This window comes from Gossypium raimondii, chromosome 8 (genome assembly GCF_025698545.1).
Source record: "Gossypium raimondii isolate GPD5lz chromosome 8, ASM2569854v1, whole genome shotgun sequence".
NCBI lineage: Eukaryota > Viridiplantae > Streptophyta > Magnoliopsida > Malvales > Malvaceae > Gossypium > Gossypium raimondii.
In genome coordinates this window covers 40,698,026-40,721,427 of record NC_068572.1, presented here as the reverse complement: position 1 = coordinate 40,721,427, position 23,402 = coordinate 40,698,026, and the positions used below count along the sequence as shown (strand labels likewise).

The window sequence follows — 23,402 nt, the reverse complement described above, 5'->3', positions numbered from 1 at the left end:
GTATCTAAAATTAATCTAAATTATCCTAAAAATTAATAAAAATAATAATATATGTATATAAATAATGCTAATTATCCTAATTAATTAATAATATTAATAAATTCCATAAGTATCCTAGTATAATAAATTTAAACTTATTATGATTACCACAACTTTTATTTTAATATAACTACTATGATATTTTTTTTCACTTTTAGAATTGATTATAATTATTTTTAAATTTTAATTTAGTAATATGATGAAAAATAAAAGATATTCATATCTTGATTATATATCTTATAGATTATAAATTAAATCTAAATTATTTATCTAAATTAACGTCTAAACTAATGAGAGAGATATTTGAGGTCTGAAAGTTTACAATGAATTATAACATTTGGTTGAATTAATGCAAAATATTAGTTTGCTTGAATATAATTCATTTTCATATAAAACTATAACTTTTATCCTTTAACTTTAAATTCTTTACTTTAAGTTGGCTAAATTAAGAGAAAATATCGATTTTTTAAATATTTATTGGATTAGACCATTTTTTTTGAATATTTATGGGATTAGACCTATTTTTGAAAACGCTTCCATCTAGACGCACTTTCCTACTCTATTAGTAAAAAAACCATCTAAACGCGTTTTTCCCAAACGACTACCCTGCAATAGGTGAATTCCAATGACTACTTCCCCACCCCCCAACGGTAAAAAAACCTATTTAAACCCCTCAATTCTTTTTTTTTCAACTCACTCTCAATTCTTTTTCAATTTCTCTCAGTTCTCTCTTAATTATCTTTCGGTTCACCATCAATTCTTTCAATTTTAATTAATATTGTCTTAAGATTTTTTTATTTATTTGTGTATTACGAAATTTAATCGTTTTTTAATTTTTAATGGTCAATTCTCTTATTTGTTTGGATGATAAACACATTTCACCTTCCAATTGCAAATGGTAAGAAAATATTTATATTATTTTTAATCTAATTTAATTTCATTATTAAGTTGTTATATTGAAATTTAAAATTTTGTATTTTTTTATAATTAGGTGGAAGATCAGATTTTGGAGACATATATTTGCAATCTATTTGCTCCTTCATCGGCCTTAATCGAACTATACTTGAGAGATGCAAGATTCTTTCACGTGGCCCGTATGCTTGGGGCTATAAATTGGAACCCACACTTGTTAGTACATTGGTGGAAAGATGGAGACCTGAGACACACACATTCTATTTTTCAAGCAGCGAGTGTACAATCACATTGGAAGACGTGCAATAATAGCTCAGGTTACTAGTGGATGGGCCGGTAGTGATGGGCTCAGTTTTCGCTACTGATTGGAAAGTCATATGCGGCCAACTGTTAGGGAAGGTTTCAGATAGGATTTATGGTGCTCGGATAGACATGAATTGGTTTAAAAGAGATTTTGATGAGCTTGATGCGGAGTCGAATCCACTTGAAATGGAAAAATATGCTAGGGCATACATTCTTAGGATAATCAAAGGTCTTCTAATGCCTGAAAAATCGCGAAATCTTGTACATTTAATGTGGCAACTACAATTCATGGACTTAAAAGAAGCGAGCCAACTCAATTGGGGATCAACGGTGTTGGTAACGTTGTACCGAGAGATGTGTCGAGCAACACAACCACAACAAATTAAAATCGATGGTTGCATACTTCTATTGCAATCATATGCGTGGTATCGACTGTCATTTTTATGTCCTTGAGTTGACTAATCTTATACATTCCACTCGTATCAAGGTAAAATTCATTAGATAATATATTTACAATAATATTTTTTTTAAAAATTTTAAATTTTTGTATTAACATATTATTTCAATATGTGGAACCATGGGTTGAGTTATTAGGACTATCAGAGGAGCTTTAAGATATACGGTTCCTGTTAGATCAATTATCAGAAGCGAAAGTTAGTATTTCTAAAATTTTAAGTATATAATATTGACGCAAGGATTTAAAATTTATTAGTTGAAATTATTATTTTGTACTATAGTTTGAATGAACGCCATACTCTGATCCGAGAATTCAATCATGCATCCCGTTTGAACTCTTGGTGAATCCCAACATTTGGCACATGAATGTGCCAATGATAGTTTAAGTTATGGTGCAAATACATGAATCTGATCGAGTTATGCGGTAGTTCGGGTTTAGGAAAATGATTCTGCCACCGCCCCCAAACATCGGAGAGTAGCACAAGATCGACTTGTGAGGGAGAATCGAGGAAGGTTAGGCTAAATTCAACGAGTAATATATCAACATTTTGGAACATATGCATGAGTTTTTGCCTAGTCACGACTACCATGCCATCGTACATGTCATGGTTTAAACATCATGGCAAACCATATCTACTATCGAAGGAGGCAGGGTGTAGGCAACTTCATTCTAGGAGGCCATGACGCCCCCTAGAAATCCAATGTTTGGAGCAGTTGTTGAGATGGGTCCATCATCAGCACCAATGCAACAAGAGGCACCGCCGTCCACACCACCATTTGGTCAGTATGGCTCGACTTATTCTGGTTCAGGTATGTTATTTACGCCACCTCCATCCATGTTTCTACACTTTCTACAGGTATAGGGTTTTTTGCATCATCTCCGTCCCTAGCATATTACACTTCAATGACTTCGGTGTATCTGTCGACGACATATTTGCCATCGATGATGTATTTGTCGTTGATATTTGTGCCACTGGTGATATTTCTACCATGTTTTACGCTACCAGTGTTTGGGATACCATACACTTATATGTTTTAGTGTCACAAATACCCCAAGCATCATTGTTCTACCAAGGTGGATCATCTTCGCAAGCATCATTGGCAATGTAGGAGTACACCGCACTCAATAACGAATGAAGGAGATGAAGTTGAATGCGAAGAAGAAATCTATCTCGCAATTGATGAAGATGAAGAAGAGAAGGAAGAGTCGAAACCATAACTTGTATGAATAAAAAATTTATCTCGCAACCGACGCCCACCCGGTTGTGGTACACATTTAGCTTGACTAGGCCCGACATGTCCTTTTCTTCATAAAAGCCATGATTTTCCATGGACACCTACTATCTCGCATTGGCATTTCACCTCAAATTTTTTCGATTGGGATTAACAACATAGAAGTTTACCCTGTTCTTTATATTGTATCACTTCACTACTACGATTAAAGCATCTTTAGAGGAAAACTCCTTCCCCACTTCTAAATCACCAACATCCAACGAAAAACTCGTATGACCTGGTCTTATGTGTGGAAGTTCTAAAAAATCCAACTCACCTTCTGCTGAGAGGTCTACATAATGCATGTGAGTCAGAGGTGAGTATGCCCTGAATCACAGTTCTTCTTCGGCAATTTTGTCTAGACCTTCACCGTCTGAACCTCTATCTTCTAGTTTAGTTGAAACCGGCTTTGGTTCAAAAAATAATGTAATTTTTGAACCATCCAGCCAGAACTCTCGGATTGGATCGTCATCAAATTTAGTGTCCTCTTCAATCTTAATTTTCAGGGTTAGATGTCCCTTTACCGGTGGAGGTTGTAGGGAGTACATCATCCCTTTTTTTATAGTTGTCGGTACAACCAAAAACACTTGCAAATTTCCCACCAATAGAACTTGATGCCATACCCCTGTAAGTGTTCTCAGCATAGAACATCAAACTCTCGAAGTTGAAATCAAAACCACTAACAAATTGTCTGGTCGAGGTGTCGAAGTCTTAGTTACCACCATACCCCAATTATTGGACGTTCTGTCTACCATGGTTGAAATTTAAGGATGAAACCGATGAGTGCCTTCCCATTGATGATTCAGGGATATCATAATGAGACCTTTATAACAAAGCCATGAACCCACCACACAATTATGTCGTTGGACTCTCAGCTTTCTCTTTCGTTCTGACGTCTCGAATTGGAACAAATTTTAACCTCCGACTGTTTTCATTTGTGTTCACAAACTCCGCATATAACTAGAGTATTGGTGATCCTCTAACAATATGCATCCGGACCATAAATTCGATCTCCATTGGGCCTTTGACATAAAAAACCTCATATTTGATGGGGTCCATCGATGCTAAATTTTTATATTTCAAGGACAACACTCCAATCCGGGTGGACCCGATGACTTTCTACCTAATTCTTTCACAAAGTTCTGGCAATTGTATGTTCGAGTTGAAAGCCAATCGCGCTATGTAAGTTGATGAAAAAATGACCCCAACGTCGGTGTCACGAATTTCACCATCGTAGTAAACAATAGCATTAACTCGTCCACTCATTTCGAACCAAATAACTTGTTTCACATGTTTAAAACAAAAAAAAAGTATGCAAAAAAATAGAGTAGTAATTATCCATTAACAACAAAAATCGAAACTTACTTGATATAATTATGTGTTTGCTTGAAATTTTACCTTATGGAACATCTTGCAAAATTCACCTACTTGCGTTTTGGTATGCTCAAAATTTTCTCATGGTGTCTCTAGTTGAACTACCAATCCATTTATACAATTTTTGCCTCAGAACCGTATTCACAATGTAAGGCCCAATATTTTCCCGGCCCATAATAAATAAAAAATCAAATTAAAATAAAAATAAAAACCAAATAAAATAACAGTCTAAAAACAACCCAATTACAATGGCCAAATACCTCGGACCAATCACATTAAAGCCCAAAACAAAAAAATCACAAACAGAAAACCCTAGGAGATCCCCAGTAAGAAGAATCAGACCGACCCGCCTTCATACACTCCGGTGGCCTCCGTGCACAGTAGCACATGACAAAGAAACAACAAAAAAGAAAGAAACGAAATAACAGAAAAGAGGACTATGTATTTTTTTCTTTTTATTTTTATTCTGTATCTTCGGCTAAATAAGCCAAGATTCGAACCTTGTATTTTGGACGCACAATCAATACACAAAAAGAATCAAAAAAGCAATAGAGGAGTTTTTGGAAGGTGATTTTCGAAGTTTTTTTTTCTCTTTTTTCATTCTGTTTTTGCTCCTTTTTCATATACACATGAAACAAAAAAGAGAAAAGAGGGGAATCTTACCTGTGAGCACGTCGTCGGAACCTCTGCTTGCTCCGTTCCAAATCAGAGTTGATAGTAGAGAGATTTCGGGCTTGTAAGGCGGCTGAGAGTAGAAGGAAAGGTCTCCTGATTCTTAGGTTCTTTTTAGGGTTTTTAAGAGGCCTTTATAAGTGTTCAAAACGACACCGTTTGAGGCAAGATTCAGTGGCTTCAAAATGGTGTCGTATTAGCATCTGACCCACGCTTGAACCCGACCCAGATGTAATCAGATCCGCACGTTTTGGGTCTGATGGGATTTTTGCAACCCCGGTCCCTCCGCCTTTTATGGTTTTGCAATTAAAACTTCTTTTATTTTTACCTTTACCCTGAAATTTTTGTATTGTTTTATTTTGGTCCTTTTCGAAACGCTGCGCATAGAAAAGACTGGGCTATTTACTGTTTAGATCCTTGCTTCTTCGCGCGCATTGTAATATGGTCCCTTGCCTCCTTTCATTATTTACTATTTGTACCCCATGTTTTGCTGTGGTTTCAATTTAATTCTTAACCTTTATTTTGATTGTTTTAATATTTTTTATTGTTTTATTTCCCATTTTTACATTATTTTATTCACATATTTTAAACTATTGTATATAGCACTTATTCTAATGTATATATACATACATATATGTTATTTAGTTTAAATGGTTTTATATGTATTTTCAAAATTTGATTATCTTTAAATTGATTTATTTTAAAATTCCTCTTTTATATATTATATTTAACTCATTATATGTTATTTTGACTTGCTTTGTAAATGATTTATTTTAATTTATTTTACATATTATTTTGTTTTTAGTTGCTTTATATATATTAATTTTAAAATTATCCTATACTATTTGTTTTAAATTGATTTATATTAGCTATTTAAAACTCGTTTTCACGATACTATTTATTTGTTTTTTATCACTTATTTAAATTGTTTTATATATCCATCTTTAAACCCTATTTTACTATATGCTTGGGTTATTTCAAACTTTATATATATTATTCATTTTAGATTTTCTTGTACAAATTTTCATTAATTATAATTTCGCTTGTTTCATATTTCTTAAGTTATTTTAAAATTGCACAATTTCATATGTGTTAATTTGTTTGGTGCTATGATTGACCTTTAATTCATTAGCCTTTGAATGTCAACATAATATATGATGTGAGATTATTGCTCTTATGTGCATTGTATTAATTATTTGTATTGATTGATTATTTGTATTCATTAGTGTCTATTTTGGCTTACGAACTATCACTTTGCATTGTACATTCCATCGCGCTTTATTTGTTTAGAAAGTTACGTTCAATACGGTTTAAACTTCAAAATCATTTTATTCAAATCTTTCAAAATAACGCAACATAAATAAAAATCTCATTCTCGGGAATTCGATACGTGGTGTCCTAACGCATTGGATATGACATATTATTTTCTCGAGACGAGGATTATTCTAACAAATGAAATTAAAAGCAATATTCTGTATTTAGGAATTTTGGGAAATTGAACCCTAACTTACTGGGTTTTGATTTTCCATTCGACCCAAATAACTGAATATCCTTTTCAAATTTAAGTGCATGGGTTTTAAAAGTCAAGAGATAAACTTAATTTTAAAGATTAAAAATGTTGTGCCCTAACTCACTAGGTGTGACATTTTCTTTCTTTGAAATAAGAGTGTCTCATTATTCAATTCAATGTATTCAAGTTAAAAGGATCGTATTTTAAAATATTTTCGAATTTTCAACGCTAAGACATTAAACAATAGATTCGGTACCAATTTTGGGCGTCACGAGGATGCTAACCCTTCCTCGTGCGTAACCGGCTCCCGAACCTATTTTCTCAAAATTCGCGGACCTAAAATTGTTTTCAAGGTGATCCGATCACACCTCAATAAAATATCGGTGGCGACTCCAATTTTCATTTTTAAAGTCGACAACTAGATTTTTTGTTTTATAAAAAAAAAAGTGGTTTGGACACACAATATGCAAACCTTTTACCTCAAAAGCATGACCTGCAAAAATATTATCTCGGGAATCCCAGGATATCTAAAGGATTCCTGGGTGAGGAAAACTTTTCAGGGCAAGTTGACAATATGAGAAAGAAAACGCTCCCAGCAAGGTGCGCTCAAGTAAAGTGGACAAAAAGCGCCTCGTTGGGAGCATTTTCACTCTCCCATTGTTAACTTGCCCTGAAAAGTTTTCCTCACCTGGAATTCTTCAGATAATATTTTTGCAGGCCATGCTTCTAAGGCAAAAGGTCTACATATTGTGAAAAGTTTTCCTCACGCGAGAATCATTCAAATGTCTCGAGATTCCCGGATGATATTTTCAGGGCACACGAGTAGCTTTTGCATATTTACTTGTTCCCGTTGTCAACCCCCTTTCATAATGTCTACCTCAAACACGAACACAATTAATAATTCAATCTATTAATCAATTAATTGTACAATTCAATTGAATACGATTTTAATTAGAGAATGTATATATAAAAGTAAAGTTATTTTAATTTTAATTTTTATTATAATGTTTACTTCAAATAGTTAATATTGTTGATTACTGTGATAAAAAATTTTACGTGAATTTTTAAACAAAATACCTTTCTAACAAAAAAAACTTTTGTATGATGTGTTGGAATCATTTTAAAAAAATCCACATTAGCTACCAAAATTATCTAATAAATTCACGTCCATTGGAATTTTTTTTTGTTACATGATCACCATATGAATATTTAACAGAAGAAAAAAAATTAAAATATTACTCCAACAATTTTAATAAAGAATTTAATTGGTGTTAAGAATTGGTAAATTCAAAAAACTCGAAGGTTTTAACCCTCAAACACGAACATCATTAAAATGACATAAACCCTAAACCTTTATGTCAAAAACCCTAAAAACATGTCTTCTAAAAGCTCTAAAATAAATACCCTAAAACCTTAAAAGAAAACCCTAAATTGGTTCAGGAAAGAGAATGGAAAATGCGTTTCCCCCAGTTGGAAGCATTTTCCTACAATGTACTTTGAAAACGCATCCAATTCAGCGCGTTTTCCTACAAAATACACTAAAAACACATCTAACTAAGCGTGGTTTTAAAAAAAAAACGACCTAATCCCATAAATATTCAAAAAAAGACCTACTCCTACAAATATTAAAAAATATCGACATTTTCACCAAATTTAACTGTTTAATTTGTAATTAATTGACTTAAGTTAAGGGTAAACTACACCCATGGTCACTTTTGTTTACCTTAGGTTACGTTTTAGTCACTTATGTTTGAAATGTTACGTTTTAGTCATTTACGTTATCATGTTGTAACATTTTTGTCACTGAGCCATTAATTGTCGTTAATGGTGTAGTGTAGTGACGTGTACGTTAAATCATCATTTCAAACAAAATTTTAGGTTAAATTATACAATTGATCCCCATATTTTTTCGTTTTAAGTAATTTATTTTTTTTATTTTATGTTCTTTAAACTTTCCTCTTTTTTTCCATTCTCTTTTGTTTCTCCCTTTGTTTTCATATCTTTCCCATTTCTTTCAATATATTAGGAAGTCGAATTGGCAGTAAAAAAAGAAGTAGGAAATCGACTATCATCATTTGCCTATAACCAAAACCCTATAACCAAAACCCATAAACCCATACCATGCTTCTTTCTTCACTACCAATTCGACTTCCTGGTATGTTAAAATAAATAAAGAAGGTAGGAAAACAGAGGGAGAAGCAGAAGAGAATGGAAAATAAAGAAAATAAAGAATGAAAGTTAAAAGAACATAAAAGAATTAAATTGCTCAAAACGAAAAATTATGGGGACCAATTGTATAATTTAACCTAAAATTTTTGTTTGAAATGATAATTTAACGTGCCACGTCAGCTTACCATTACACCATTAACGACAATTAACGGCTCAGTGACTAAAATGTTACAACACAATAACGTAAGTGACTAAAACGTAATATTTCAAACATAAGTGACTGAAATGTAACTTAAGGTAAACAAAAGTGACTATGAGTGTAGTTTACCCTTAAGTTAATTGGACGGTACAATTAAACTGTTTGTCATTAAATCACGAAAAGAGTTCATCTATTTATTTGCCATGAATTATAAAAAAACAAAAACAAAACTAATAATTCAACAATTTCAGAATTAAAATTTGACAAATTAAATAGAAATATTATGGGAGTGGACGAAATTCATAATTAAAAAAGTATATAAACACAAAATGGAAAAGAGAGTTTAAATTTCGGTTAAAATTAAATTAATTAACCGAATTGATTTAATTCGGTTAACCGACCGGTTAATCGATTTAATTCGGTCGAAAGTCGATTAATGATTTTTAGATGTTTAGTTATCAGTTAATTAGGTTCATAATAGAATAATTAATTAAATTAACTGAACTTAATAATTAATAATAAAATTATATGTAATTTTAATTCAATTAATTTGGTAAAATGAACATTATCAATTTATTTTTCTATATATTTTATATTTGTTTTAACTAAAAAATAAAAACACATCAATTTTGCTTAATTCGGTTAAACACGAAATTAGTTAAAATATTTCAATTCAATTATTTAAAAAACTCAATTCAATTAACTATTAAAATATATTCGATTAATTTAATTAATATTAATTCGGTTAAATTAATTCATATAATTATAATTTGGTTCGGTTAACAGACCATTTCAACCCCTACTCTTCAGTACAGTAAAGCCTGGGAAAATAATAAATATGGAAAGAGCCAGAGACAAAGCAAGCAGAGGAAGCTACAAAATCAAAGAGGAAAAACAAAAAGCAAAAATGGAGAAATCTCAGATCTGGTTGGCCTTTGGAGCCATGGCCTTGTTATTGGCATCGGCGACGGCGGATGACGTCGTTGTACTAACGGAAGATATCTTCGAGAAGGAAGTCGGTCAAGATCGAGGAGCTCTCGTCGAGTTCTATGCTCCTTGGTAATAATTTTTTATCGCCTTTTTCCCTCTCTTTTTTTCTTTATTAGATTAGATTAGGTTAGATTAGATTTTAATGCTTTATGTTTTTGATGTTTTACAGTAATTCCTGTTTAATCGATCGTTAGATCTATCTTCGACAATTTAAATGAAGAACATCGATGATTTTCTCCTAGAATTTTCGACTTACTTTTTCCTTTGTTTGATTGTTTCTGAAACTTTCTTATTATGATCAAACTCTCTATAGATAAATCTATTGTTGTTAAAGATGTTCCTTGGATTTGAATTTGGTCATTTATTTGTTTTTTAAAGACATTTGAGCTAAGTGGTATCGCTTCTGGATATTGATTCAGATTAATCGGGTTCTTTTACCATGTTACGGCCTAAAACTATAAGATTCAGCTAGTTGTATTCTCAATCTACTCGGGTTTTTTTTTTACAACCACAGGTGTGGTCACTGTAAGAAGCTTGCTCCTGAGTACGAGAAGCTTGGGTCAAGTTTTAAGAAGGCTAAATCCGTCTTGATTGGAAAGGTTTGCGATTTATAATTACCCGAGATTTGTTTGTTTAGAATATGAATTATTAGTGATCAGGGTATTTACACAGCTCTTTTGTTGTTCCGTTGTATTCTAAAGTTTTATGTAATAATGTGGGTCTAGGTGGACTGTGATGAGCATAAGAGTGTCTGCAGCAAATACGGTGTTCAGGGCTACCCAACTATTCAGTGGTTCCCAAAAGGCTCTTTGGAACCTAAAAAGTGAGTCTAATTTAACGTGTACAAGTAGAACCTGGAAAAGATTTTGATCTTGATTTAGGTTAAGTTTTGTTATTGGTACCAACTTCTTATTGAAGTCATGTTCTTAAATGATTGAAATTGTTTTATTTAGATATGAAGGACCACGAACCGCAGAGGCCCTTGCTGAGTTTGTCAACACTGAAGGAGGTAATTTGTCTTTTTTTTTTCTTTGTACAAGTTTCTGGTTATGGTTGCTTAGTCTAAGAAATATTTGTCTCAATTCCTTCCTTCCGTGTTCCTCAAGGTGAGCTTGCTGAATGTAGATTAATGCCCATAGGCCAAAACCAGAAGTATTTGCTGAGGTGGTGTACTGTTTTACAGGGACCAATGTGAAGATAGCCACATTACCATCCAGTGTTGTAGTGCTAAATGCTGATAATTTTGATGAGGTTGTCCTTGATGAGACGAAAGATGTGTTGGTTGAGTTTTATGCACCTTGGTAAGCATGTGCTTTGTTTTTGTTGTTGTTAAATTTACTATTTTGCAAAAACAATAAAGGTTAAGGGTTTTTTTCTAGTTCAGCCATTACATATCCACCTGAGATTTACTGTTTAAGGACCTCATGATACAAGTGGCAAGTTTTGCGGTTGATATATTTTTTTGTTTCCATCTTTTCTACTTCACGTGCTTTGGTTGAGTTCTGGGTTGGCTTTTTTTCCAGGTGTGGGCATTGCAAAAACCTTGCTCCTGTAAGCATCTATATCTTTGCTGAATAAAGTAGGTATGATTATTTGGTTAGAAATGGTGATCTCCTTTCTAACCCTTTGGTCTTTGTCTCCGCAGACCTATGAAAAGGTAGCATTGGCATTCAAAATGGAAGAAGACGTAGTTATAGCTAATCTAGATGCTGACAAGCACAAGGATCTAGCTGAAAAGTGTGTAAATTCAACCAGTTAGCCCAGATTTCTTTTATAAATGGTTTCTCAATGTTCATCAAATGTAGCAATGGATGTTAAAGGCCTTTAATTGCAGGTATGGAGTTAGTGGGTATCCAACACTGAAATTCTTCCCAAAAACCAACAAAGCTGGTGAAGACTACAATGGTGGCAGGGGTCTAGATGACTTTGTTTCTTTCATCAATGAGAAGTGTGGCACCAGCCGTGATGGAAAAGGGCAGCTGACTTCAAAGGTTAATACTTCATGATTTGTACTAGGACATCATGTTCATCATTATCCGTAGTTCTATATGTGATTAATTGCTCTCCTCTTCCTTTTGCCTAGGCTGGTATTTTGTCTAGTTTAGATGTACTGGTGAAGGATTTTGTGGCTGCCAACAATGATGAGAAGAAGACGGTCTTCTCTAAGATCGAACAGGAAGTTGAGAAACTCAAGGGGTCCAGCGAGAGGTATTCAATTTGTCTCTCAATAGTCTTCTCCGAAGGAGAACTTGTCAATCCCTAGTTTCCTGTTAAAACTGTTCCATTGTCTTTACTTCCTCTCTTGTTTCTGGTTGCAGGTATGGAAAGATATACTTGAAAGCTGCTAAAAGCTGTTTGGAGAAAGGTGCTGATTATCCCAAGAAGGAAATCGAGCGGCTGCAGCGCATTCTTGACAAGGTAAGGATTACAGTTACAATTAATCACTAGGATGGTGTCCTGAAATCATGTTTGACTTTAGATTTACGGGGCATGTAAGCTCATATTGCTGCCCCCCGGGAGAGGTGGTTAAAATACAAATTTAGTTATACAAAACCATAGTTTCCATCATAAGCATCTGATACATGAGATGGCTCTAACCATGAGTTTTAATTCTTTGTTTCCGGTGCAGTCTATAAGCCCAGCAAAAGCAGATGAATTCACTCTCAAGAAGAATATCCTATCAACATTTATGTGAACTTAGCTCACTGAATTTCACTAGTCTAGTACACTGGCATGGGGCTCGAGTTTTCAGCAACGATTTCGAGGATTGGTTTTGCCTCCCAGTGCTGGGATCCCACTCATGTTTCATTTTGATTTTAATCTTTGAGAGCAATGGGTAAGGCCTTTTATATAATAGTAGGAAAGTACTTTTTTGAGATCATCTAGAGCAAATGATCTAATTAGACAGTTTCGTATTTGTGCCCTTCTCTTCAATGATTAGAAATTTTTACTCTGTTCACCCCAGCAAAATTTATATTATGCTTTCAGGACTCTTTAAACTTTTAGAGATGAGACCTTTTTGCTTTTAATTCCCGAGATTTACCCCCTTTATTTGTCAATTTTAATTTTAAAAATCCAATTATTATATTAAAGAGAGTTTTTGTTAAAGTTAAATATGCATCATCAATTGAGACTTTTATTTTATATAATTCCTATACTTGTACTTCAAACTTTAAAAGGTAAATTACATTTGTGTAATAAAAAATAAAATTAATGAGTTGGGTGATTAAAAGAAATTTATTAATAATCAAGTGACTATTTTAATTTTAAATTGGAGAATAACGATTTAATTGGTTAAGCCAAATCAAATAATTAAATATGTTGAATTTTAAATTTTAAGTTGTTATAAATTAGATTTTAATCTTTAAATCAAAGAAACAAGATTTACATTAATGAAATTGAAGAAAAGGAATTTAATTTAATTTTAATTTTCAAATTAAACAAATAGAGATTTAAGATAACGAAATCAAAAGTAGAGCAAAGCCTGAAGAAGGTGCAGGAACTCGAGCCATCTTTAATTACAGCTTAGTTGTAGTTAATAAACAACACTTCATAGTCGCATCATTTCATCAAAACTAAAGCTGCTTTTAAACAATTATACAGAAGGACCGTGGGTGAATTGGTCATCATGAATTTCAGCAAACATTATAGAGCCATTGATTTTAATTCTTCGTCTTATTCCTTACCAAAACTGCCCTGTCTCCCTTGACCTTGTGATGAACATCATTGGGTACTTGCTTTATAGGCAAATCATGGCGTTTTTCCTTAACCTTTTGCCATTTTCCCTTCCCTCATCGTGTTTGGTAACTCGAAAGGCGGTTTGGTCGATGCCGAATTCGTCTGGTATGTTTCTAGGCTGCTGCCTGACAATCCCATTAGCAGGCAATGACATTTTAGGGGTTCCAATGTTTTGATTCACCAGAGGCAAATTCATGCCCTTTTGTTGTGCTTCCTTAGCTTCAACCAATTCATTGCTTGCTGTTCTTCTTCTCTTTCTCCTCGTGCTCACGGACTCGCTCTTTCCTCCTCCCGGAGATTGGTTCTCTTTCTCGAGCTTTAAATGTCGATAACCGGACGCGTTCCAATGCTCGTAGAGAAAGCCAGCGACGTACTTGGGCGGATACCTCAGTGGAGGAACAAGCGATATAGGACTCTGAATCTGGGGAGTTAATGTAACAATGACAGGCTGAGGATTACGTGGTCTCGGTTCCTGCCTGGAAATGTGAATTCAAGCAACAAACCCATTACAAATTGCATCAACAAGCGAGATGAACCCGAAGTTCAATTGAAATCTCTATTTAGTAAATCTGATATTCGAATTCAAACATTTATAACTAGAGAAGAGAAATAGCATACAGTGGGAGTGGAGAGGCTTGTTGAAGATGGAGATCAAGTTGTCTCCAATCGATTCCTTTTTCTTGAAGAACAACTTCTCTGGGCCTTGCTGAGCCAAAAGGGTTTGGTTTCTCCTGCCATTGTGCAACAGCAGCTTCTTGTTCTTCTTTCTCGACCTCATCGGCCCATGAAAAGTAAGAACCACCCTTGCTTTCTCTTCTCATCGTATCTCTCGCTCTCTAAACCCTAACCGCTATGTCGCTGTTTTTAAATTTCAAAAGGTAGGGATTCTTTTTTCCCGAAAGTTCAAAAGGTAAGGTCATATTTATTTTATTTGTTTATGCACACAGCCTAGCAGCCAATCTAGTACCAATATAATAATAATAATAATAATAATAATAATAATAATAATATTTATTATTATTATTATTATTATTACTATTATTATTATTATTATTAAGGACAATGTCACAATTAGTACTTGTACTCTCATAAAATGTCTTATGTGGTATTTATACTTTGAAAATATCAAATGTGATATCCGAACTATTAGTATGTGTTTTATTATGATACATGATGTTTCACGGAACTAACTAAAAATTTGATTAAGACAAGTGCATCTATCAATTAATAGTATAGCTACGGTGAGCAAAAATATCGTTCCCATGATGACTAAAAGTACTAGTAATTATCGTCTTTCTATTATTAACTGAATAATGCAAGTGATTGATTAGAACTAAAATTAACTAAATTAATTAACAAACAAACACGACAGAGAACAAAACACAAAAGTAATCGATTAACAACTAAAAAGCAAAACAATACCTAGAAAAAATTCACCTAGATTTCATCTGTCACTATTAATTTAAATTACGTAATTTTTTTACTTAGTATCTTGATCCGTAGAAATCTCTAAATTATGCAAATATTTCTTTTGAGCATAAGAGCAACTAACTCTAGGTTGATTAATTGAAATTTCTTTCTAATTAAAATCTCTATTATCGCATTAACTTGTACTATGGATTCCCTTATTAGATTTGACTCTAATCCGGTAGATTTATGTCATCCTATTTCTAGGATTGTATGCAACTCCGCTCAACTATGCAAGATCTACTCTTCAATAGGGTATATTCAACCATCGATTTAAGCACATCAAACATGGATTAATAATCTAGAAATATCAAATCAAGAATTAAGCACACATAATTAAGAAAAAAAACTAAGTATTTATTACGTAAAATAAAAACCAAACGACAAAATCCATCATAAGGTTCATCTCCCTTGGTATTTAGAAAATTAGTTCATACTTGAAAATAAAACCATCTAAGACACAGTATAACAGAAAGAAATAAAGAAACTTATGATAACTTCTTAAGAAATCAATTGAGAATCTTCAATCTTGACGGAAATCTGCTTCAGAGTCGACTTTAATGGTATTTTTCGAGTTGTTTTTTTAAATATTCTTTGACGACTCACTCCTATCTTCTTATTTTTGTCATATATACTTCTTAAAATGCCCAAAAAACCTAAAAATCACAATTTTTCATAGTTCGGTGTGCAATTTCGTGAAATCGTCGTGGTCTACCTCATGCCTGTGTGGGTTACATGATTGTGTGATCTGACCGTGTGAAATGGTTTAGCTTGTGTGGCTCATGTAGCTTGCTCCGATGTTCCGATTTTCGCTCATTTTTCTCCCAAGTGCTTTATCAAGCATTAAAACATGAATTTAAAGGGTTAGGAACATGAAATTGACAATTAACATCGAATAATCACAAAAAAATGCATTAAGAATGAGGTTAACACATGTTTCTTGTAGCACTTATCAAATATCCCCGAACTTAAGTGTTTGCTTGTCCTCAAGCAAAATTCTCAACCCACATTCAAGTTAACTCCTATTAATTTATTTTTTTTATCGACAATGTCTTAGGAATAATCTATAGATAATCATGTATTGGAAATTCAAACTAAAATGACACTGAAGAACACAAACAATCCAAGCAGAAATTTTTAAGGCATAAAAACATAGGTGTCTCCCCTATTTCAAAAATTACTTGAAATTCAAAGTCAACAAGAATGAACACCCTCACTAAGGTTCACTCAAAGCACTCAAAGTGTTTAAGGTTCAAGTAATGTGCACTCAACAATCGAATAAGAAATGTTATTACCATATACTTGCTTGAAAATGAAATATCCACGACTATAAAACTGAGAGGACACGCTAATCAAAAGGTCCTTACAAGGTTATAATGGGGCTTAGGTTAATGGTACGGAAAAAGTCATAAAGTTGGTTACAATCGGGAGTCGAGTTGATAAGTTACTAAACCACAAAAAAATCAGTTGCTGAATTAAAAGAATTTATATCAACAAGAAATAAAATGTAGATATGAGCTTTTAAACAAAATATGAGACAAACAATTAAAGCTTAATAAAAAAATTATTCATTTTTTTTATGAACAAAGTAAAATTCAGCAATACAAAAGAAAAATATAGTGAGACAACTAACCAAATCGAATCTCGACAAAAAAGGGAGTCAATAAAAAGGGTGATTTACAACATTAATGTGAGTTTTGGGGTTAACATGAACAGTTGTTAAGTAAAAAAAAATTTAGGGTCAATGGGGTTTACTAGGGGTTAAATTCTAAGTGTCTCTATCATCTCAATATATCAAATCAATAATGCGGTCTTGACATGTATAACCGAAGCAAGTTCTAGAATAACAAATCAAGTTGACATACTTACAACCAAAACTAAAATGAGCACACAATAAAAATATATGCTCTATAGGCTCAAAAGCTCACAAAAAATTATGGTTTTCATGTCAAACTTGTAAATTTAAAATCTCAAGATAATGCTTCAGTTCAAGGAGACAACCTAAAAAATAATTTTGAAAAATAACATATCATAATTGACTTTCTCATGTCTTAAAGTTTAAATAAAATAATACACGAAAATCTAAAAATAATCCCAAACAAAATCAATAAAACTCCAAATTAAAAAATTAACTTTAATATTAGGTTCGAGAAAATTACTTAAACACAAGCAACAATTCAGGGACTATATCGCATAAATATATAAAATCTACCCCACATTTAAGATTTACATTGCTTTCAATGTACAAACAAATAGAATCACAAGAAGCAAAATATCATAAGGGAGGAAGAGAACTGAAATTGCCTTGAATTTGAATGATTTTGCAGAAATTGTGAAATCTGGAATTGTAAAAGATCCTAAATTAAGTACATGGTTCTGAGCACACTAATAAGAAGATAGAAAAAATAAAATAAGATAAAAATACAGCAAAATAGAAAAACATCCAACAAAACAATAATAGTAAAATGTATAATAAAACAAAACAAAAAAAACATATAAGTCCGAAAAATTAAATAAAAACACATAACAAAAAAAAAGTACAAATAAAAATAAAAATAAAAATAAAAATAAAAATAAAAATAAATAAAACATAAAACTAAATAAAGTCACTAATTGACGTCATGTTGGAAGTCAGGATCGAGAGGCTCAGGTACAACAGGGGGATTGGGAGAAGAAATATGAAAATACGGGCACATCCGTTGTAGATAGGCTTCGATGCGGTCCTGCTGCCATTGAAGCTGGCTGAAGTGGTTTGAATGTCATTGCTCAAGGTGATTGATCCTCTCTAACTGCTACTGCTGAAGGCGATAGATATCCTTAAGTGTAACTGTATGTGTAGGCGTAACAATGGAGTGACTAGCAAGAGGATTGAGAACGAGTCGCAATGGTGGTGGTAGGAGGTCATTGTCCAGATGCTCATCATCCTCATTCTGTTGAGTTAGATGTAGCAAAATGTACTAATCACCGAAATCTCCGGGCTGATGTAACCACCCTAACCCGCATCCGTCGCCAGAATAGGGTTATGGAGCATTATTGGACCAACAGAACAGTAAACCATTCAAATCATACATTAATACAAAAATAATTAAATTTCATCCAAATACATTCATAATGTCCCTAAATCGAGCCCTTGAGGCCCTAAAAATACTATAGAAACAATCCGGGACTAAACTGAAAATATCTAAAAATTTTAGGAAAAAGTTAAAAAAATTTAGATTGCAGGGGTCACACAGCCGCTTGACTCACACAGTTGAGACACACGTCCGTGTCTCAGGCCGTGTGGACATTTGAAATAGGGACAAACAAGCGTGTCCCAGCCCGTGTAACTTACTGAATTAGGTCACACGGCTAAGCCACACGCCCGTGTGCCAGGTTATGTACCCCTCGAAATGGCCTCACACACCCATGTGTCAGGCCATGTGCTAGGCCGTGTAACTGCCTGACTTGTATGCTTTGAACCTATAGGGGACACACGACCGTGTCGCATGGCTGTGTGTCACACACGGCTGAGACACACGCCCGTGTCTCAGACCATGTGGCCTCAAAATGAACCTTAAAACACAAGTTTACCATTTCAAGTTTGCTTAGACCTTAAGAAACTCAAATACCAACCAAAATACCAATTCAAAATGACATTAATCGAGCAAAAAACACATCAAAACTAACCTAATAAGTGCCTAACCAATGTACCTTCATTGGTACCACAAGTATATACAATTTTACGACACAATAAACACTGATTCATTTCATCAATTCACTCAAGCAATACCTAATCAAAATACCTATCAAAGGTACCACAATCACAATATTTCAATTATATATATACCATACATACTAGCATATCAATTTTACCTCATTCTCATATAATATGTAAGTTTATTATTTTGCACAAAACATCATTCATAACATTTACAAGCCAAACATTAACCAAAATTGCACAAAATCCTATACATGCCATATAATCCGAATTAAACATTTCAAAAACTATCGAGATAAGCTGGATAGTGTGACTTGAGTGCTGATCCGATCGTCCAACCTTTTGAGAATCTACAATGAAATTAAACAACACAAGTAATCTTAATGAAGCTTAGTAAGTTCGACGAGTTATACGATAAATCTTACCAAACTAACTATAATAATTCAAACAATAATAATCATTCAAGAGAACTCTCTGCCACTCACAACTTCAATCGATAAATTCATCAATGTTCATATTAATATGAAATAAATAACATATATTTCAAATTCATTAGCAGATTACCTTACCGAAATTTTCCATTCAAAGAACGACTTACAGGTAAGAGTACATTGTCAACAGAAGCTTATAGAGTTGGTCCACCCGAGCAAGCTAACAGAAGCTTGTAAGAGCTGAAAAGAAGCTCGTGAGATCTGATTTACCAAAATCATGCCAAACAGAAAGTAAAACGTGAGAGTTCGCAACAAATGCTGAACCCCAGTTTAATTGGGTAATATGCTGATATCCCCCTCCAATACCATCTCCACTCCAAACCCCCATCATACACCAAACACGAATGTACTCAAATCCTGCATTCAATCGAAACTGAATATTAAATTCGATAATATAATTCCAAAAAACAATTCAATTCCAGCAATAGAACATATATATAATACCAATCATTAATTTATACAAATGTTAAATTTTAATCGTACGAACTTACCTAGACTGAATTGTAGTCGTTGCAGAGGTTTAAGGACTATTCCGCTATTTTTCCTTTTCCATGAGTATCTACAGGATTTTGATATGCAAGATTTTATGTTGGCTGGAACTATCTCTTTACCCTAGCTATGGATTTCGACCATTGAAGAAAAAAATGAATAGAAAAGAAACTTTAATTTCCAATTTGTTTTGTTTTAATTTCAACAAATTTACAATTATACCATTATCATTAAATTTTCTTTCATTTTAACTCTAATTGTCGTTCCACTCATTATTTATGGCTTAATTATCACTTAAGCCCTTCCTCATTTATTAATTAAACCATCTCATCACCTAATTGTTTTAATTTGTAAATTTTGCACCTTTTTCAATTTAGTCAATTTTCTTTTATTAACTATCTAAACGATAATATTTTTAAACCAAATTTTAATATGGTTATATTTACTCTATAAATATTCTTAAAATAATATTTGTGAGTTGACATGATAAAAATTTGTGGTTTCGAAACCACTGTTCCGTCACCACTGAAAATCGGGTTGCTACAGCTAACGGATAACCATCCTGTTATGTTTCATTATACTTAAGCCTTGTGGTGCCATGTCCCCAATCAAACTAAGAGTGCTGATCTGTTCAGGGCTCTCAAGGAGGCCGAAGTAATGGGCCAGACGTGCTACATATGGATCCATACAGATAAGTCCTTTTCGTAGACGTTCACTCTAATACCGACAACACTGGTCCATGAAATAGGCTATATCAATTGGGTATTACTCGTATGTGCTCCATAAAAAGTACGCATCTAAAGTACCTACAACACTCGTACTTTCCTTTCGACCAGTCAAAGTGTGGGCTAAAATGACATGAATATAGCGCAAGGCTGAAGGTAAACACTAAGCCTTGGACTGGCTCGGGTTGTACGAACAACCTCAGAAATGTTAGACTAGTAGAGAGGGGTCGGTTTATTGAAGGACGTGACTCGGGAGGGTGGAGAACTTGGGCGTAGCCAATAAGTCATCAGAATATATGTAGAGAGCGGCTCTAAATCCTACGATACTCAAACATCGAGTGACACCCCCAAGACGGAATGAGATCGCTTAAGGTTCGTCCCTTGACAATAGCATGACTTGTAGGAAAAATGTGAAGAAAAACTCCAAAGTGAGCTCATCATACGTTGGCTCCACGATCGCAAAAAACCATTCTTAGGGTGTTGTGTCCAATAGAGTATGGACCCGTGCGGATAGACCCATAGTTTGAAGGGCTTCTCAGTCGATAAATCGACCCAAACCTAATGATTTGTCCTTCAGGTGCTGGTACCTCTCTTCATGGAGTGTATGATCGATTGTGCAATATTGATGTCGAGTGGTTGCAGTCTGAGAGGATGAATATGAGGTCCCAATAACCTTTCATTTCTTAGACTGAGCAGGTACCTTACTCTTGCCTCGTATGTTCGACATTATGTACCTGAAAGACAAATGGCAATAAAGTGTATCAGACTATCTAAAGTATAAATAGGATAGAAGTATTCAAGTTTAATGTATTGGAGTGATAGTGCATGACTAGTGAAACTATAAATAGAATTGTGCAATAAAAACAAATTTGTAGCAGGTATATATATGCACTAAAATTCTTATTTGGCAACAACCATGCAAGTATTATGATACATAGTAAAACTCGGTGCCAAAACTCATTAATTGCAATAGACATTAAGTACCAGACACAAAGTACTAATATACAGAAAATCAGAGCAACATTACCATCAAGTCAAACATGATTAATAACAACACGAAATTAAATCGAACTAGAGCACAAAGTAGGTAACCAAGCAACATCAGCAGAGCACACATTGTAGATCAATGAAGTCAGAGCAGTCATAACCAAACAAACAACATTAATTATAAGGAAAAAATAAAATAAAATAAAATAAAATAAAAAAATAAAAGTAAAAATACTAATGAGAAAAATAAAATAAAATAAAATAAAATAAAATAAAATAATGCTAATAGAGGAATGGAGGACAAACGGTGGCTAGGGGTGGATGGACGGTGGTGGTATGGTTGACGGAGACGGAGATGGGGGAGCGGTTGACAGTGGTGTGAAGGAAAAATGAGGTATTGTCGACGATGGTTTTGTGGGCAACGGTGATGGAAAGAGAAGGGTGAATCGAGTAATTGAGAGGAATAACCGCGGTGGTACGTGAAATAACAAGGGCATTCGACGTTTGGAAGGAAATGATAAAGGCGTACAGCTGGTGACGAGGAAGATCGACGATTAGGGTTTGGAGAGTTTTATGAAAAGGCTTAAGAAGACAAAAGGAAAAAAAACTAAAAACCATAAATTTAAAAAGGTACACGACCATGTGCCAGCCCATGTAGGCTACACGGCCGTGTATCTCTTTCCGGCTGTGTGTCCCATGAAAAAAAATTAAAAATGACTCCAGTGTTCACACTGCCTGTGACATGCCCGTGTGTATTCGTTCAGGCTGTGTAGGTTTATTGTTTGTTTCTCTCACAACCATGTATGTGGGCGTGTGGGCCACACGGCTATGTCGCTAGGCCGCGTGAATCCACTCAGACCATGTGTGTCAAAAAATTTTAAAAAAGTTGGCTCTAGTACTCACATGATCCATGACACGCCCGTGTGTATAAGTTGTATGGTCTACCCCATACCGTGTTGTCCCTTTTTTTTCTTTAATTGATTTTTTAATTTTTTATTTAAAAAAATAAAAGTATTAGCATGCAACATAAAAAAAATGAAATAAAAATAAATAAATAAAAACACTTGGGTTGCCTCCCAAGAAATGCTTATTTAAAGTCTAAGCTCGAGTACCCTTTTCAAGCTCATAATTAAGTCAGATTTTGGAGCTGGAGTTCCTCTCTCTCATTATCAATATCACCACCAGGACAAAGTTTAAGCTGATGATCGTTTGCCTTGAATGTGCCGTAATCAGGGTGTGTTACCTCAATGGTTCTGCATGGGAATACATTTTGTACCACAAATGCATAAAAGTAAAATATTGGGGGCAATTTCGTAAAAATGCTAAAAAGTCTTAATTGCATAAAATAAGTTAATTTTACTGTTGGAATTATTTAATTGAATGAAAATATTATTTTTAGATAAAAAAAGTGGAAAACCGAGGAAAGGAGAAAAGTACCGAATAGTTCTTATACCTTTGTCATTGTTGCAATTTAGTCAGGTAAGTTCGTTTGGTTTAGTTTTAGTACATTTACATATGTATTATATGAAATTAGTTGCATAATATTGGATTATATTGATGTGTGTAATTGGAAATGGAAATAATGAATTGAAATGACATTGATCACTAATTGAGATACTATGAGTTGTTGCTGCAAATCAATCTTATAAGTTCGTGCATTTATTTATGCTTCTAATAATTCTTAGATTCTTGATTAATATACTATTATTGAATGTTATATTATATACTAAATGAGGTTTAGTGATTGATATCCACTGATATACTGAGTGAAGCTCAAATGAGCATTATCCACAGATATACTGACTAGTGCTCAGACGAGCGATATCTATTGAATCTACTGAAACTTATGTGCTTTCGAGCCATACCTATAGAATCTATTGAAACGTATGTGCTTTCCAGCCATACCTACTAA

General features: G+C 33.6%; 2 protein-coding genes across 2 annotated transcripts; one reads left to right on the top strand and one right to left on the bottom strand.

The window, feature by feature from the left end:
* Positions 1-9,716: 9,716 nt before the first annotated feature.
* On the top strand, positions 9,717-12,925 carry LOC105791452 (protein disulfide-isomerase like 2-1). Its single transcript, XM_012619519.2, has 11 exons — positions 9,717-9,965; positions 10,411-10,495; positions 10,622-10,719; positions 10,850-10,905; positions 11,080-11,197; positions 11,420-11,447; positions 11,542-11,633; positions 11,731-11,887; positions 11,980-12,104; positions 12,215-12,314; positions 12,526-12,925. The coding sequence occupies exons 1-11, from the start codon at positions 9,745-9,747 to the stop codon at positions 12,589-12,591; spliced, it is 1,146 nt and encodes a 381-aa protein (XP_012474973.1). The 5' UTR covers positions 9,717-9,744; the 3' UTR covers positions 12,592-12,925.
* A 465-nt stretch (positions 12,926-13,390) lies between these two features.
* Positions 13,391-14,544, bottom strand: LOC105791451 (eukaryotic translation initiation factor 4B2). The gene is made up of 2 exons (XM_012619518.2): positions 14,253-14,544; positions 13,391-14,110 (listed from the first exon to the last, which is right to left on the bottom strand). Exons 1-2 carry the CDS (start codon positions 14,453-14,455, stop codon positions 13,636-13,638), a joined length of 678 nt encoding a protein of 225 aa, XP_012474972.1. The 5' UTR covers positions 14,456-14,544; the 3' UTR covers positions 13,391-13,635.
* Positions 14,545-23,402: the final 8,858 nt, after the last annotated feature.

Coding starts and splice junctions, on each gene's coding strand:
- LOC105791452 (XM_012619519.2), top strand. CDS start 9,745: ATGGAAAGAGCCAGAGACAAAGCAAGCAGAGGAAGCTACAAAATCAAA. Junction 11,634..11,730: donor CACAAGGATCTAGCTGAAAA/GTGTGTAAATTC, acceptor CTTTAATTGCAG/GTATGGAGTTAGTGGGTATC. Junction 12,315..12,525: donor TGCAGCGCATTCTTGACAAG/GTAAGGATTACA, acceptor TTTCCGGTGCAG/TCTATAAGCCCAGCAAAAGC.
- LOC105791451 (XM_012619518.2), bottom strand. CDS start 14,455: ATGAGAAGAGAAAGCAAGGGTGGTTCTTACTTTTCATGGGCCGATGAG. Junction 14,111..14,252: donor CAAGCCTCTCCACTCCCACT/GTATGCTATTTC, acceptor TCACATTTCCAG/GCAGGAACCGAGACCACGTA.